The sequence below is a fragment of the Microcaecilia unicolor genome, chromosome 3, assembly GCF_901765095.1.
Source record: "Microcaecilia unicolor chromosome 3, aMicUni1.1, whole genome shotgun sequence".
Taxonomy (NCBI): domain Eukaryota; kingdom Metazoa; phylum Chordata; class Amphibia; order Gymnophiona; family Siphonopidae; genus Microcaecilia; species Microcaecilia unicolor.
In genome coordinates this window covers 449,257,385-449,275,488 of record NC_044033.1, presented here as the reverse complement: position 1 = coordinate 449,275,488, position 18,104 = coordinate 449,257,385, and the positions used below count along the sequence as shown (strand labels likewise).

The window sequence follows — 18,104 nt, the reverse complement described above, 5'->3', positions numbered from 1 at the left end:
AATGTCACTCCCACTGGTGAGCCTCGGATTCATTACTCGTGTCTCTTGACGCTTCCGAGCTGTCTCTCTCTCTAAGCGATCCACCAGTACTTGAGCGGCTTCTACCATGTCACAGATTCTCACTGTCCCATTATGTTGAATCCTGAGTTTAGCCGGATACAGTAAACTGAATTTTATCCGCATTTTGTGTAGTCGCCCGCAAATGGGCGAGAATTGTTTACGTTGGAGGGAGACTTTAGTGGAATAGTCTTGAAAGCATAGTATCTTTTGTCCTTCCACCTCCAGCGTTCCTCCTTTACGAAGAGCTGCTAGGATCTCCATCTTATGTTGATAATTAAGAAGTCTCAGTATGTTATCATTCCTCTCAGATAAACTCTTTAAAAGTTCAAATGGAGGGAATATCACTAAAGCAGACCAGTCTAGAAACACAAGTTGAAAAATTGAATCGGCAACAAGCTCAGATCTCCAGGGATCGTCTATTAATCCATAGAAAAATTGAAAATATGGAAAATTACTCAAGAAATCTGAACTTGCGAATATTAAATTTTCCAAGATCTCAATTTGTGTCTCCTAAAGACATGTTTGCTAAATTCTTGAAGGAAATATATAAATATTCTGAATAAACAATTCCCCCAATTCAAAAAATCTACTACTTGGATGTGAAGACTCCTCCATTACAGGAAAATTCTGCACAGGATATACCATCTGAAACGCTAGACTTGACAAACTTTCTAGAACAGTCGAAGGATAATACAGAGACTAGAGCTACCCTGATTGTATCTTTTGTTTTTCTACAAGATAAAGAATCTTTATTGAGACTTTATTTTAAAAACTTGTGTCCTGAATTTAAAGGAAGCAAGGTTTCTGTATTTCCAGACATTGCTCGATGGACTCAACAAAGACGGAAAAAATTCCTGCTTATGAAACAAGAATCATTAAATATTGGAGCAATCTTCCAATTACGTTTTCCATGTAAATGTATATTGATACTTAAAGAGAAGAAATATGTGTTTTTCGAACCAGACCAATTGAGGTCATTCCTTGATATGAAGCGAGACTAGGTCTAAATCCAGATAAATGTGTCCTATATAATTATGGATAACCACTGCTTGTTTTCTTTTAATTTGATAGTTTTTTAGCACCAACTTCCTTTGGTATTATTATATCTTGAATCCCTTAATTTGTGGACTATAATAACCAACTGAATATATATTTCTGTTTGTAAAAATCTATCTATTAAGTTAGAATATTTCTTCCCAGATTGGTTTATCTTATCAAAGAGTTATTCTTTGTGTATTTCATATTAAAATGATAAATAAAGAATTTAAAAAAAAAGAAGTCTCAGTATGACCACACGTGGGCGGGCATTTGCCTCCTTCCTCGGCCCCAAACAATGCGCCCGTTCTATCTTCAGTTGCCCCACCATGCTCTGAGTTGGCAATATCTTAGTGAGCCTGGGTTCCAGAAAATCTCTCAGGTCCGCTTCTGGTATTGATTCAGGTATACCTATCAGTCTGAGATTGTTTCTACGCGAGCGGTTCTCCAAATCATCCACTTTCTCTTCTAAGGTTAATACCGTTTTTTGGAGGTGTTCCAGGGATTTAGAAGCTTCCTGTGAGGCGTCTTCTACGTCTCCTAGTCGCTGCTGGACCTCCTGAAGTTCATTAGTAAATGTAGTAAACCTTTGGTCCATGCCATCAAGCTTATCAATTATTTGCTGTAACTTGTGGCTCATGGTTTCCTCCACCGCCATTCTTACCTCTGCAACTATTTCTGAGGCCCAAACCGAGCTCACTGGTGGCGATGGAGGCGAGTTTTTCTCCGCCATTTTGGTCCTCCGCTCTTGGTTTTGTCCTTCTCCAGCTCTTTTTTTGTACTTCTGGTCGCCATACAAAATGTTTTTGGGGATAAACACAGCTTAATCTGTCTGCAAAGTTTGATGGTGTCTGTCCCTTTTCTTTACCGGCTGCTTTGGAGAGTCTCGTGGCTTACTGCTTTAATAGCTTAAACATTTGCCCAGACCCAGACTGCCGATTTTGCTGGCTATTGTGCCGGTTTGGAGAGCTGCCTTCGATTCTTTTTATTTATTTTCTTAGATTCTTTCTGAGTTTTTTACATTCCCACCTGCCATTGCTTCGTGGCCGCCATTCGGGGGCTGTGCTCGATGTTTCCTCCGTACCTCGCGACTCGCCTCGCCTCTCCTCTCCTCTCCTCTCACCCTCCGTTTCGCCGTTGATATCGCCGAGCCCTACTGCTCTCTCTTATGCCTTGCAAGAAGGCTTCTCAGCCTGCGGATTTCGGCGCTCTTTTCTCGGCGCGATTCCTCACATGGGCGGGTGTCCGCCGTCGATCTGTTCCTTGCCTTTTTTTCCCCCCGAATCGGGGTTTACGGGTCTAAATCGCGCTATTGCACCTTCCGGAGGAGAGGGGAAGCTATGCCGCTGACTCTGGAAGCTATTTTATCGCGTTTTGATGGGGTCCCCGATCGTAGCTAGCTGGAGCTCACTTTGCGGTGGCCATCTTGGCCGGCAGCTCCACCAGAAGTCCCATATGTAAACATATTTATAAATGATCTGAAAATTATAAGAGTGAGTTGATCAAATTTGGAGATGACAAAGAGTTAGTTTTTAGGAATATGTTCTTTTTCATCAATGTTAATATAGCTAATGTAATCTCAGGTGGATTGTGAGAAATTGCAAGAGAACATGCGAGAGAAGAAGACCGGGCATTGATATGGCAGATGAAATGTAAGATGGGCAAATGTAAAGTGACAGCTTCTGTCATTCTGCAGCAGTAGCCATACAAGCAAACAATATTAGGAATTATTAGGAAAGGAACAGAGAATAGAACAACAAATTTCATAATTCCTCTATATTGCTGTGACTGTACCTTGAATATCGTGTTTTAAGTTTGGTTACCGCATTTCAAAGATATATAGTGAAATTAGAAGAGGTACAGAGGAGGTGTCCAGAATGACAAAGGATGGAATTGAGACTCATGGGGAAAGGCTTTCAAGGTTGGGGTTCTTTAGTTTAGCAAAGATGGCCGAGAGAAAATACAATAGAGGTTTCTAAAATCCTTAGTGGAGTGAAACAGGTAAAGGCAATTTGATTGCTTTTTCAGAAAGTACAAAGACTAGGGGACATGCCTTGAAGTTACTAAGTAAATAAAACATTTAAAATCAGAGAAAATATTTTTTCACAAGCTCTGGAATTTATTGCTGGATGTGGTAAAAGTAGTTAGAATAGCTGGGTTTAAAAGAGGTTCGGGCAAATTCCTGGAAGAAAGGTCCTTAAACTGTTAAGAGGGGTGATAAACCTGGGAGAAAATTGTTAGAGTAATTGTAAGACAAACTCATTTTGCTTTATACTCGCACCATCTGAAGAATCCTTTCTTCCAAATTTGTCAACTGATGAGAAATGGTAATTCTTGCAGGATGCACACAAGTAGGTCTTAAGATAATGCTACTTAATATTGCTTCCATGGAGCAGGATCTTTTCAACTATAATGTTATATCTTAAGGAATTCTTTCTCACTATTTCAGAAATAAACCTTTTTTCTGTTTGTCTTTTTCAGAATATGCTAGTGTGGTCTGTTCTCTTTTCAACTACTGGATAACTGATATCCTGCCTCTGAGAAAATAGAAAGCATGAATATGGAGAGCTATCTGTACTTAAAATGTAATATAAGAGTATAATGGACACATGAAACAGGCATACATTTTACCACACTTCAGTAACCCTATTTCTTACAGTTGTGATGCTTTCCAGAATTAAGGAAGCATTTTACTAGTATATTTTATACTGTGTGCAACTAAAAAAGACGTGCAAGAGGTAGCTGTGGGAGACCAGAAATCGGGAAGTATATGCCATTAAAATGCTTGTGTGTGTAATTTTAATGATGATTGTAAAATATATTTGTGTAGTAAATTTTTTTTAACCTAGTGTTCATGTAAAATTAGACTTGAGTCATCATTTAAAGCAGCCTTCAGTTACCTGGCTCTCTCCCTGTGGAATTCCTTCCCAATTAAGTCTGCATAAAAAACTGTACATGTAAACTTGTTCACTTTTAGATGTTTATATCACGGTGTTTTATTGCTGTTCCATCCCCTCCTCCCCCCCCCCCCCCAAAAAAAGAAATCTGTATTTGTCTTGTCTTTGTGAACAGGTTTGTTTGGGGTGGGGGGGGGGTAATCATAGTTTTATGTAATTTTGTGACCATGCTTCGTCCTGGATTACAAACCAGCAATATCTATTTTGCTGCTTAAATTGTGTACCAAAAGCTCAAATAGTTGAATTTGTCTTCGAACCTGTATTGTTTTTCATACGCCACTGACTGCCACACAGTCTAAAACCACAATAGATCCATCTCTGCGCTTAACAGTGGGCAAGGTGTTCTTCAAATGCTTCATTTTCTTTTCATGTGTCTTGTGTGGTTGTGGCTGACCAGTTCAGTTGTTTATGGAAGAGGGAGACCTTGGGGGACAGACAAAATTAGGGGTTTTCCTGGAAGTTAGAGGGATGGAGATCTGGAAGGGTGTAGGGGGAGAGAACGGCAGCTGGGGAAAGTAGAGTCTGAGGAGGGAAAAGACAGAGGTTAGAAATTTCAGATCTGAGGAGTCAGCTTTTATGATGCGGAAACCTCTGCTAAATATTACAAATTGTGCAGAATTTTAAAATATTTTGTGCAGAATTATTTTACATAATTCCCCAGGAGTAAACTACTCCATTTTCAGCTTTCATGCAAGTCTATATGATTTTTCTTGGACTTCAAGATCTTGCTTTGGCTTCAGGAATTCCAACTGCCATTTCTTAACAATGCTCGACAGTTTAAATTGCTAGCCGGCAGTATTAGAGGATTTTTTTTATAGCTCTCTAAGAGTGAATGTTTTCCTTTTATGTTCAGAGATACTCTGAGGAGAGAGGGAAGTTGAAAGACAGAAGAAAAATTAACTGAGGGTTAGAATATTTGTTCAGCTGTGGAAATTGCCTCACCTGTCTGTCTGACATTCGACATACATGATCGCGCTCTTCTTCCAGCTAAACACAACTTAGAAAAAAAGTCATGCAGAAGATAAATGTGGCAGTGTTTCAAAATAGGGTCACTTCCCACATGTACAGGATCCATGTACCCAAAGGGGGTAAAGACATACCCAGAGAGGGAGAATGGATGTATATCTGTCATGTGGTCTGCCACTCTCTGCATTTGTAAAAACTAACAATCGTTATGGGCACTTGCACATGGAAGTAACTGCTTTTCTGGATGCTATATGTGTAAGTTCCACATGTAAGGCCCAGTTTGTCCTCAGTTTACATATGCCCACTGGATCCCTGAATGTGCATACTGTTTCCTGTATGGAACCTAGGAGGATGTGTTTGTAGTCCACATATATTACGGAAGTTACTACTGGGCATTATGTAGAGAGTTTGAAAATGGTGAATAGGAGGAAGGAGACTTTGGAGGGTAATTTCATCCCTGAGACAGACACACACACAAAAAGTATATCTTGAATAAAGTCTCTTATTTTTCTCAATATTTTAATAATTAAAAATTAGGAGGCAAGACCTTAAACCACACTGTTGGAACTTATTGTTTGCTGTTTATGTCATTAGTCAAACAAGTCACCATTGGTCTAAAAAACCTCCTATCCACCATTGTTGAATGGACAAAAACATTTTTTGTATACACTTCAATTCACAATAACTTTCATTCAACAACTGTATGTAATAAAATGTTAATGAGCAAGGCTTCCTAAAGCTAATATTTTATTACATACAGTTGGTGAATGAAAGTTATTGTGAATTAAAGTATATACAAAAAATTTTTGTCTATTCAACAATGGTGGATAGGAGGTTTTTTTTTAGACCAATGATTTGTTTCCTAGGTATGTGATTGGTCAAACAAGTTTCAACAGTGTGGTTTAAGGTCTTAATCACCTCCTAATTTTTTAATTATTAAAACATTGAGAACAATAAAGAGACCTTATTCAAGATACTGTACAGTATTTATAGAAGTACTCTACTGCTTGGCTGTATGGTATTAAGATCCATAGAAGATTTGTAATATTATCAGACTGAACCCTGTACTGATGGACCCCCCACTATACTTTGCATCTTAAAGAAGGACCACAGACATGTTGTCTAAAAATAACTTATAGCAGTGACCCCCAAAAGCATCAGAGTCAATTTGGAGGTGTGCAAGAATTTCCAAGTGATGCCATCTACATTCCTGTGGTGGTTATGTCTAGAAATTGAATCCAGACCAATTGCAGATCAAGATGCTATCATGATTTAAAGGTCACTAGTAATAAAGCGGAATATAAGAGGCAAATGTGAGATGCACAGAGGGAACAGCTTTTTCTGATCTCACTTGACTTAATCTGATATCCTGGTCACCGATCAAGAACTCGGCAAGAAGAACACCACCAGCAACCTACCTGCAAAGCCAGCTGCCTAAAAGGATGACCTGATTATTACCAAGCTCATATGTTTCTGATATCCAAAAGTCTCAGAACCCCCAGAGTTTATAGGGACTGTCTTTATGGTAAGGAATGTATATTGGTTCATCTGACCTTTTTTACGTTTTGCCATTCTGCATATTTATCTTAGGAATTTATTCTAATTTTATATGCTGTTTTCCCTTTGTAAATAAAATCTATATTTTTCTATTTACATGTGATCCTATAGCTTATCTAAAAGAGAGTCCAGTCTCTGGTCAGCTATGTAAGACTTTTTTTTCAGAGTGCTACCAAGTTATCGCCGCTATAGACAGTTCAAGATCTGCCATGATATTGAGTGGCTGAAACATGTACTTCAGAGCCATCAAGAGAACCTAGCCTAAAGTGCTGCAGCTGGTAAGGAAGAACATACTTATTATTTGTAGGAGCAGCCATATCAAAGTGGGTGCTTCTCATATCAGTGATGGCAGCTGACTATGAAACTTGTACCCTACCAAATAGCTGTTATAAGGCACTGACCCCTTATAAAGTGTGCACACAGAAACAACTTGGGCCCACACACACTTGGTGGGGGGGGGGGGGAGCAGTCGGCAATGGAGGAGTGGCCTAGTGGTTAGAGCACTGGTCTTGCAATCCAGAGATGGCTGGTTGAAATCCCACTGCTGCTCCTTGTGATCTTGGGCAAGTCACTTAACCCTCCATTGCCTCAGGTACAAACTTAGATTGTTAGTGCTCCTGGGACCTGAATGTAACTCACCTTGAGCTACTACTGAAAATGGTGTAAGCAAAATAAATTAATAATAATGTAGCGTTACTCATTCACCTACAAGAATATTGCCACACATGTTGAGCTGTTATTTCCATCCTTCTCAGGTCCCAATTAGCATATACTCTGGTATGTCGAAAAACATTCTAATGGCTGGAAATGGCAACATGTACAGCCTCTCACACCAAAATCCATGAAGCTGCCACAGTAGAATGCCTACCTATGATAGCTAACTTTAAATGGACCAGTGGCAAGGGATCCCTTAGCTCATTGGTATATAACATATAAAAAGTGCATCTCATTTATACCCCTTTCAGATAAAGAGAAGCCTTGCTGTTGATCTAGAGTTAATACCATTGCTTCAATACTAGTCCTATAATACAACTGTAGTTTCTGAACTCTTAGCTATTTAAAATTTTGTTTTTCATACATAAGGCCTTTAAAAAATGTGCCAGATCAATCACTTAGGTTAGAGAGGTCTTTTCAGCTGTCTGTGCTAGCATTACAAAGCATTCATTGTAAAAAAAAAAACTCAAGACGAATGCTTTTTCTATACAGATCCAAAGATGTGGAACTCATTGGCAACATATATTAGAACAGTTATTAGATACAATGCTATTTAAGATTGTTGAAGCAACATCTGTTTGCCAGAACTTAATTTACAGTAAATTTTGAGTCAGCAGGTAGTAGTGGAGCTTGATATAAATTTACAGCAGTCAGCAGTGAGAATTAGTAAATGGGAAGACAGAGGCGTTTGATGTATTAAGAGGGGAAAGTCATTTTGGATTATGCTGTATAGTGTTTTATTGATTGTTTTGTGGGTTCTGCTTGAATATAAGTGAATGAGCTAAACTAAACTTAAACCATTCGTGGCTCATTCAACACCACTGCACTATTGAGTCATTTAGCATATCCATCCCACTTCTCCATGTTCACTAGGGCTATCTGTGTTTGACCAGAGCTACATCTTTACCTCTGTTTTGTCCCACCTGAATAAAGGGCAGGCCTTGACAGAAAAAAAGGTAGCAATTTAACTCCCCTCTGGTGATCCCAGCCGTTTGTCACTGCTGGGTTCTCCAATTGCACCATATTTTACACACATTCCAGTAGAGCAAGGTCTGGAAGTAGTTCAGCACAGGAGCAGGAAGAGGAAAAAAATAGATGAGGGGACATAAGGAGAGGAGGAGGAAACAGAACAAAAAGGAGCAGGTTTGGAGGAAGAAATAGGAGGAACATAGGACAGATGAAAGAGGTCCCCACTCTTGGACAAAGGCGGAGGAGGCTGCAGAGGGCCATGTTGGAGATCCTCTACTGCTCCTGGCAATCCAGTCTAAATACTGTACCTCCCTATGGACCAATAGTTCCCATTTAGAGCCCAATTGAGTTCAGTGGCTTAGAAATCCTGCTGCAGATCATGGCTGTGCACCAAGAAATGCAGCAGCGCTTGTGCCTTGAGCAAGATGAGGGCTGGTGGTCACCAATCTGGAGCAGATGAGAGCAGAGTTACATGCTGTCCTTGATGCTATATGACAACTGAGGGCACAGAGAAAGCTCTGCTTCTCTCAGGCCAGAGTAGAAAAAAAAACTGCCTCTGTGTTGGTTCCTCGTTAACCTGGTCCTACCAAGTACAGTCCAGTTGAAATTTATATAGCAGCTGCATAATACTGTGTGGGGTCCAGAGATTCTTTATAGCTGATGTTTTAGGAGTTTGTTATTTTACTGATGATAGTTGATATACATGTTATTTTCAGGTGTTGAATTTTCTTGTACTGACAGCTGCTAGTTCTATTTCAGGACCCTGAAAAAAAGTGATGTCGTTATTAAGAGAGTATGAAATATGTAACTAAACATTCTTTCTATTTTCAGTAGTAATAATATCTACTAGAGCAAAACAGTTTTGATATAATTGTTTCATATGTTCTGAGGGCAATTTTGGAGGACAAGATTACTTTGATTTTCAGGATTCAGACATTTCGATGATGAGATCGATTTATGTCTCAGAACAGTCAGGTCAGAGTGACACAATCTATTCAACATGCTTTAGATGAGCCACATGTTAGTAGTCAACCTTATTAGCGCATTGTAATCTTCAAAGAGGAAGATTTGTGTGGTATACATGGGGGGGGGGGGGGGCATGGCAGGAGTGTGGCCATCTCAACCATGATTCTGTAAATGCACCTCCACAGGAAACCAATACCAGGTGATGTACTACTTTGGATGAAATGCTAGAGTTTGCATTAGTAATTCCAGGTTGTTGCCCAATATCTCGAATCCTGCATCTACCAGCATTTGGTGCATTTTTATGCCAGTTATCTGTTCTTCAGTTGTGGATGCTTTCATATGCTTTATAACCCCAGAATTGTTTGATCTGGTGCCCTGGAGACTTAATCGAGCATGATGTGAAATCAAAATATGGAATCTCGGTAAACCTGACCAACCAAAGAACTGGCATAATGTTGACAGTATTGAAATAAAGGTTTTTGTGGTATTTTGTCTCTTGGCTGGGGTGCATAAATCTCATCACAAACCAGTTACATCCATGTGGTCGGAAAAAGAAGGAAGAGCTGTCTTCACAGCAACCATGTCCAGAAACAGATTCACTGATATTCTGAACTATATCAGATTTGACAACAGAACAACTTGAGCAGGTAGAAGAACCACTGACAAGCTGGCACCATTCTGTGGTTTCTGTTCAGGCACAGTTGCAAAAGTTCTGTATCCCTGGCACAGACCTATATGTGGATGAACAGTTGTGGTTTTCCCCAAATATCATGGTGGCATGTTGCAGAAACAAGTTATCCATTAAAGAGTGAAGTATACTTGAGATGCCAACCTGGTGTACAGCATGATGTTCAACAGGCTGCTTGTGTTGTCAAGGAGTTAGTTGCACCATGGCATGGAAGTGGTCAGACAGTAGACAATTTCTTAAAATTAAAAGACCATTCCTTCTATTAAGAACATTACAGAGGATAAGGTGTTTCTTTAGGTTCATAAGTTAGGATTCAGAGCTTTTTGCTATCCCAATTGGATTACTGCAATTTAGGCTGTTCCAAACATCATAAAAAGTTACAAATGATTCAGAATATGACTGCTCAATTTATTTAACTCTGCTCATAGGTACGATAGTTAGACCTCTGGTTATTGACCTCCATTGGTTACCTATGGAGGTACAAATATAGTTTAAACTACATACATAGTATATGACGGCAGATAAAGATCTGTACGGTCCATCCAGTCTGCCCAACAAGATAAACTCATTTTACATGGTATGTGATACTTTATATGTATACCCGAGTTTGATTTGTCCTTGCCTTTCTCAGGGCACAGACTAAGTTCTGATGCTAACATCGAAGCCCCTTAAAATTTACACTCCAGCCCATCCCTATCTATTCAGTCACAATCAGGCCGTAGACCGTTGAAGTCTGCCCAGCTCCCGTTTTGTTCCAGTTACCGGTGTCGCCACCCAATCTCTGCTAAGATTCCACAGAACCATGCCTTCTAAACAGGATTCCTTTGTGTTTATCCCACACATGTTTGAATTCCATTACCGTTTTCATCTCCACCACCTCCCGCGGGAGGGCATTCCACATATCCACCACCCTCTCCGTGAAAAAATACTTCCAGACATTAGTCCTGAGTCTGCCCCCTTTCAACCTCGGTTCATGTCCTCTAGTGCCTTCCCGTCTCCGGAAAAGGTTCGTTTGCGGATTAATACCTTTCAAATATTTGAACGTCTGTATCATATCATCCCTGTTTCTCCTTTCCTCCAAGTTATACGTGTTCAGGTCTGCAAGTCTCTCATACAGTTTGCAATGCAAATGCCATACCATTTTCGTAGCTTTTCATTGCACCGCTTCCAGTCTTTTTACATCTTTAGCAAGATACGGCCTCCAAAACTGAACACAATACTGCAAGTGGGGCCTCACCAATGACTTGTAGAGAGGGGCATCAACACCTCCTTTCTTCTGCTGGTTATGCCCCTCTCTATGCAGCCTAGCATCCTTCTGGCCACGGCTGTTGCCTTGTCACATTGTTTCTTCACCTTCAGATCCTCTGACACCAACATCCCAAGGTCTCTCTCCTGAGTCGAGCTTACTAATCTCTCCCCTCCTATCCGGTATCTCTCTTTTGGGTTTCCACACCCCAAGTGCATCACTCTACACTTCTTGGCATTAAATTTTAGCTACTACAAATTCTCACAGAAACCAAAAATAAGTTGACTTTAAAAAACAAACTGCATGTGCAAAAAAATGTGTATCATATAAATAAAAGAATTTTCAAATTGTGCTCAGTTTTTTTGGTGTTTTTACTACGACTTGAAGGCTCGAGATATTGTAAAACCACCTATGCCACCATCATAGCACTCCCTACCTCCACACCACTATATAGTAGAAACCAGCTTAAACAATCTGTGTATACAGCATTTCAAAAGTAATGAATATAAGAAACGGGTATCAACTTAGCTTGTGTTGATTTATAGCTGGTGTGTTGTTCATTAGTCAGTGGGATGTTGCTATGCTGGAACTGTGCGAGCCTCCAGCCGGAGTGAAACATTTTTTTAACTTCATAATCGTGAACATAAATGTCCATTGTTCACTATTCATGGCTGCCAGACCCTCGACCATTCTTCTAACGTTCGGAGATCCCTTCTCATCATTTCTACTCCCTCTGGGGTATCCACTCTATTGGCTATTTTCGTGTCAGCCGCAAAAAGGCACACCTTTCCTTCCAACCCTTCAGCAATATCTCCCACAAATATATTAAACAGAATAGGCCCTAGCACCGACCCCTGAGCAACTCCACTGCTCACCTTCCTTTCCTCCGAGCAGATTCCATTTATTCAGTATAACATATTGGAGGGTCCTGTTATGTATGCTAAGATGTGTTACACGTGGTGATAGCGCTGATATTTAATGTTGCATTTTCCAGATTTTTGGAGATTACGTTCTAAAAAAGCCTTAATTTCAGGTTTCTCTTACCAAACGGCTACTATTTGGAATTCCTTATCTTCGGAATTAAGATAACCAATTATTTAATATTTCATAAAGCTCTGAAAGCATTTTATTTTATGAAATATTTAAAGGTGAAGTGAGATTAAACTGTTGTATTGTTAGCCAGAATTGCTGGGATGATACATCATCTTGTTATGGGAACTTGCATTCGACGTCCATGGTAACTGTGACTCTTTTATTGTTTACATGTTTAATTTGTATTATTATCCGTGTTTAATATAGACCCCCTGACATAGGCGCTGTATGCCAAAACATGGCCTGTGCCAGGTTATTAAAGATCGGTGTTCAAGTTATATGATTAAAGGATCTGGGTCCCAATTTTGAAGTCTCCTAGTGCTTCTTTTTGGCTACTTGGACTTTGTTCTGTACTTTGAACCCTCTCTGTGTTGGCTTTTGAATTGCGGAACATAAACATATTTGTAATTGTAATTCTTCACATCTCTTCAGTTAGCTGAAGAGTTCCTGAAAGATGGTTTGATGTATATAAGCAGAATTTGATCCAGTAAACCAGATAGTCCTAATGAAATGAGAGCAGCAAGCAGCAGAGAAGTGCACAGCTCTACCTTTGGCTCTTCCACCTCTGCTCCTTTAAAAGGGATAGTCTGTATCTTTGTGCTAAATTACGGTGCATGTAGCAATCCATGACAGTGTCAGATCTTGGGAAGTGACTTTCTTGTCTCTGATGACCCCAGTTGGCAGTGGGTCCTATTGTTTGCCTTTGTGTCTGATGCTAGTAGGGGTCATTAATCACCTCCTTTGAGGTTATCCTCTATCACCTCTGTGGGAGAAAAACAACAAGGCAACAGGAATAATGAAATGTTGGGGTCTGCGCCCACCTTAACCAAACCCCAACTGATTACTGCTAGAAACCCAGGCTCTTGGATTTGTTTCTTACACTAATAAAAACAAATAATACTCAGAAGTGAAATAAAAAAAGAAAAGTTTATTCAGGAAACAAGTAAAAGTAGGGTTAAGCAGAGGCTAAAGCAGCAATACAGAAAAGAAATTTAGACTTCCTTGGGCAAGGAAGCCCAACTTAAATAATTTCTCTCATTTTTATACATTGTCTTAATACCTGTTATACAATAATCAGGAAACTAATTATCTTAGCACCGCCCACCAATCAATCATCTACTTTCCCAATCCCACATATCTGTCTTTTATCCTATCAATTATGAGTTCATAACCCTAACAGTAGTTACACCCCCTTCTGACCTCTTATGACTAACAAACTGTCTGAAAAAAAGATCTTTCCAGCTTTGATAAACAAATTATATTCTTTTTTCATAGGGAATCAAAATTATAAAATAATATCATGTAAAGTATAGGCCTAAGCAAGATACTAGTCTCGTAAAAAAGAACTTCACCTAAATGAATATACTTCTGTTATTTCTTGACATAATAAAATCAGTAACCTGCTTATATAATGTCATGTCTTAGGTCACGACCTCTTACATAACCCATATCAGCAGAAATACATGAGTGCACAACTTACTTTCACTGTCCCTCTCCTGTCTTAAGCAACCTTCTATATTGGTCTCCAAATTCCTCCCAATACCACCTGCACCCTGTTGCAAAAAAATCCCACTTCCCAATTTCCCCTCCCATGACTGTCCAAGTGGTCATACTTTGATGCGTAAACATGACGACCTAGTCTGATAAGGGAAGTGTGGAAACCTGTAGATATTTTACGTTATTTCACAATTGCAGCCTGCAGCCAGGGCTGAAAACAGCAAACAGTATAATTATAGAGAAGAATAATTATGGGGGGAAGATAAGGATAAATCTTACAGGTCCCTTTTAGGGTCCGAGCCCCCCCAACAGCTTCCCATAGAAACAAACTGTAAATTGTGAATGGGCACTGTAAGAATCTTTCAGAAAATGTGTTAGGAGGTTGAAAAGTGCGTGTAGAGGAGTCTGTTTGGGATAATGCAAGACTTTATCTGTCAACCATACTACTACTACCCCTGCTTATTTCTATAATGCTACTAGATGTATACATCACTGTATATAAACATGTAAAAGACAGTCCCTAGTCAACAGAACTTACAGTCTATTCAAGACAGACAAGTGGGACAAAGAAGGGATTAGGGAGTTAAATTTACTATGGAAATGATTAAAACACTCACTGGTGTTCTAGCCACTCTCAAACTTGTTATAGGTTTCAAAGTGCAAAGAATATATTGATCATTGCAGCAGTGTAGGTATCTTGAAAGACATTTGTTATGTAACCCTGGGCATTGTAGACCCACCATCTTGAGAGAGTGAAAGGCCTTTCTGTTGTGGAAGGTCTTCTCTGTCCATGGGACACATTTGTGCAGTCTATGACCCTTGACACAGATAAGAAATGGCTGTTTCATAAAACTGAGTGGGTAGGTAGATTTGATATTCTGTGATGCAGCCGTCAAGCCCAGTATCCTTTTTTTTTTTCAGTACTAGCCAATTCAGGTCACATTTACCTGCAAGATCCCAAAAGAGTAAAACATTTCATGTTGCTTATTCAAAGTCTTAATAATGGTTCATGAACATTTATTTTAGGAACTTGTCAAAACCTTTTTTTAAAACTGTGCTAGGCTAATTGCTTTTACCACACTCTCTGGTAATGAATGCCAGATCTTAATTACACGTTATGTGAAATGGTGTGGTAGCTGTGTGTTCACTTTTAAAGGTAATGAATAGACATAAACAGAACATATGAAAGAAAATAAGATGATACCTTTTTTTTATTGGACAAATTTAATACATTTTTATTAGCTTTTGAAGGCCCTACATTCTTTAGTTCTGGTATCATTGTATTATAGGCTTTGTTTGTACCTGACCTGGACAAATATGTTTTGGATAGGCGAAATGTAAAAAAAAATGATAATTTATAAAATACATTTTTTTTAATTTGACAAAAGCAATGAAACCTAAACCGGATATACCTGAACCTACTAAAGAGCTTCAGGTGCTGGCAGTATTATTGGCAATTCTATTCATTCGGGCCTCTTTTACAAAGCTGCTCTAGTGATTCCTGTGCGGCAAATGAGAGTAAGCCCATAGGAATTGAATAGACTGTCTCTCATTTACCATGCAGAAATCACTAGCGCAGCTTTGTAAGAGAGGCCCTTATTTCCTATGGGATAGGAGTGAACTAGAACAGTAATGGCTATTGAGTCCTTCAAAGAAGCATGAGCAGGGAGGAACCAAATGTGTTTGCCTAAAGCACTATGGAAATTCAGGCTGACAAGGTAGCTATATTGGAGCCAGTAGTCTAAAACTCTGAAATCAACCAGGTTAACAGTGGTGGCATGGTGCAGCCCAGCAAGAAAAGGAAAATATAAGGAGCAAATAAAGTAAGCACAATGACACTACAGGCCAAGGGGTAACCAAACTAAAACCAACTACCTACAAACTGACATCTTTTTGAGAACGTATTACAAAACTGAAATACTTAGGAGCAGGAGTGAGTTAGTACGTGAGAAAAATAAGCACATACCTTGTAACTCCCTGTGTCCAGACTGTGCCTCCAGGATCACATCCAGATGCCAAAAAAGCAGGCAACACATGAAGGTGGCAATTCTATAACTTGGTACCTGAATCACGGCGCCACAATGGTGTACACTTGGTGCCAATTCTACAACAGAATCTGAGTGCACCTAAGCCTTTATAGAATAGAGGCACTTTGGCATGCTGAACCTGAAATGTAAGTTGGCCTACCTAAGTGCAACATGCATTATTGCAGTGGTTCTCAAACTTAGTCCTGGAAGCAAGCCAGCCAGTCAGGTTTTCAGGATATCCACAATGAATATTCATGAAAGATTTGCATGCACTGCCTCCACTGCATGCAAATCTCTCTCATGAATATTCATTGTGGATATCCTGAAAACCAGGTTTGGGAACCACTGCAGTGCTGATTACATGCAACTTATAGAATAAGTACTAGTGCTTAGTGACACACCTGTGTATATGCCCTCTTGCAGTTATACACAATAGAACTTGCATACTACCTTATAGTGTATAATGTATTTGCATATGTAAGTACCAACTAAAATGCCACTTATACATGCAAGATATGTATAGCTGCACATGCCCAGTTATAGAACTGCCCTATTTTTATGGGTATATTTTTTATACACATGAGGCCATGCAATTTTATAAATAGGAAAGAGAAAGATGCAGTCCAAATAGGGAATGGATCTCTCATCTACCCCAGCAGGAGACAGGCAAAAAGTGAAGGTGGCCAATAACATCTGATGGCACCATACGCTATAGCTGTCCTTGAAAGAAACATCTTCAGGCCTTCCTTGAATTTTTGGAGGGAGCATTCCAATTGAAGAGGTAAGATGGGGCTACTCAATTCTAGTCCTTGAGATCCACAGGCAAGTTGGGTTTTCAGGATTTCCACCATGAATATGCATGAGAGAGATTTGCATGCACTGCCTCCTTGGTATGCAAGTCTCTCTCATGGATATCCTGAAAACCTGGCCTGTTTGTGAATCTCAAGGACCAGAACTGAGTAGCCCTGATGTAAGGGAAGGGTATTCCAAAGGTTAGGTGCCATGACACTGAAAATGCAATTTCTTATAGTATCAAGGGAGATGGCACAAATGCTGGGGACTGAAAGGCAGTCCTGCTGGGAAGATCAGAGTCACCTAGTATGAGTGTATGGCAGTGTTTCCCATGTTGGTCCTGGAGTACCTATATGCAAATCAATCTCATGCATATGCATATGCATTGTGCATATCCTGAAAACCTGACTGGCAAGGGGGTGCTGCAGGACCTAGTACGAGTTTATGGCAGTTTCCTCAGGCGGTCCTGGAGTACCTGTATGCAAATCAATCTCATGCATATTAAGTACATAAGTATTGCCATACTGGGACAGACCAAAGGTCCATCAAGCCCAGCATCCTGTTTCCAACAGTGGCCAATCCAGGTCACAAATACCTGGCAAGATCCTGAAAAAGTTCAATACATTTTATGCTGCTTATCACAGAAATAACAGTGGATTTTCCCCGTCAATTTAATAATGGTCTATGGACTTTTCCTTTAGGAAGCCATCCAGACCTTTTTTAAATCCCGCTAAGCTAACTGCCTTTACCACATTTTCTGGCAATGAATTTGAGAGTTCAATTACATGAGTGAAGAAAAATTTCTCCGATTTGTATTAAATTTACTACTTTGTAGCTTCATCGCATGCCCCGTAGTCCTAATATTTTTTGGAAAGAGTAAACAAACAATTCACGTCTACCCGTTCCACTCCACTCATTATTTTATAGACCTCTATCATATCTCTCCTCAGCCATCTTTTCTAAAAGCTGAAGAGCCCTAGATGAGTCAGCCTTTCCTGATAGGGAAGTCATCCCATCCCCCTTTGCTGTGCCTTTTTATAATTCCACTATATCTTTTTTGAGATGCGACAACTAGAATTGAACACAATATTCGAGGTGCGGTTGCACCATGGAGCGATACAAAGGCATTATAATGTCCTCACTTTTGTTTTCCATTTCTTTCCTAATAATACCTAACATTCTATTTGCTTTCTTAACCGCCACAGCACACTGAGCAGAGGGTTTCAACGTATCATCAACAACGGCGCCGAGATCCCTTTCTTGGTCGGTGACTCCGAACATGAAACCTTGCATTACATAACTATAGTTCAGGTTCCTCTTTCCCACATGCATCGCTTTGCACTTGTTCATATTAAATGTCATCTGCCATTAGACTTAGACTTTGTAAAGCTGACATCGGAGAAGGAAGAAGTTCCCTGAATGTTTTAGCAACTGGTGCCAGTTACTCTGTGTTACCTTGTGGCCAGGATTGCAAAACTGTCAGTGTTAATGTGTTGTCTTTGGAGTCTTGCCATTAGTCCCAGTTCCCTGGGAGGGGA

The 18,104-nt window shown here is 39.8% G+C and overlaps 1 protein-coding gene across 3 annotated transcripts in view; it reads left to right on the top strand.

Moving 5' to 3' along the window:
• ERICH1 (glutamate rich 1) overlaps window positions 1-3,821 on the top strand; it is an 87,836-nt gene extending 84,015 nt beyond the window's left edge. For all 3 annotated transcript variants that reach the window (XM_030195604.1, XM_030195605.1, XM_030195603.1), the window contains one exon: window positions 3,577-3,821. In XM_030195604.1, coding sequence (XP_030051464.1) covers window positions 3,577-3,644 — 68 coding nt within the window. In that variant the 3' untranslated portion in view covers window positions 3,645-3,821. The remainder of the gene's footprint in view (window positions 1-3,576) is intronic.
• The last annotated feature ends 14,283 nt before the right edge of the window (window positions 3,822-18,104 follow it).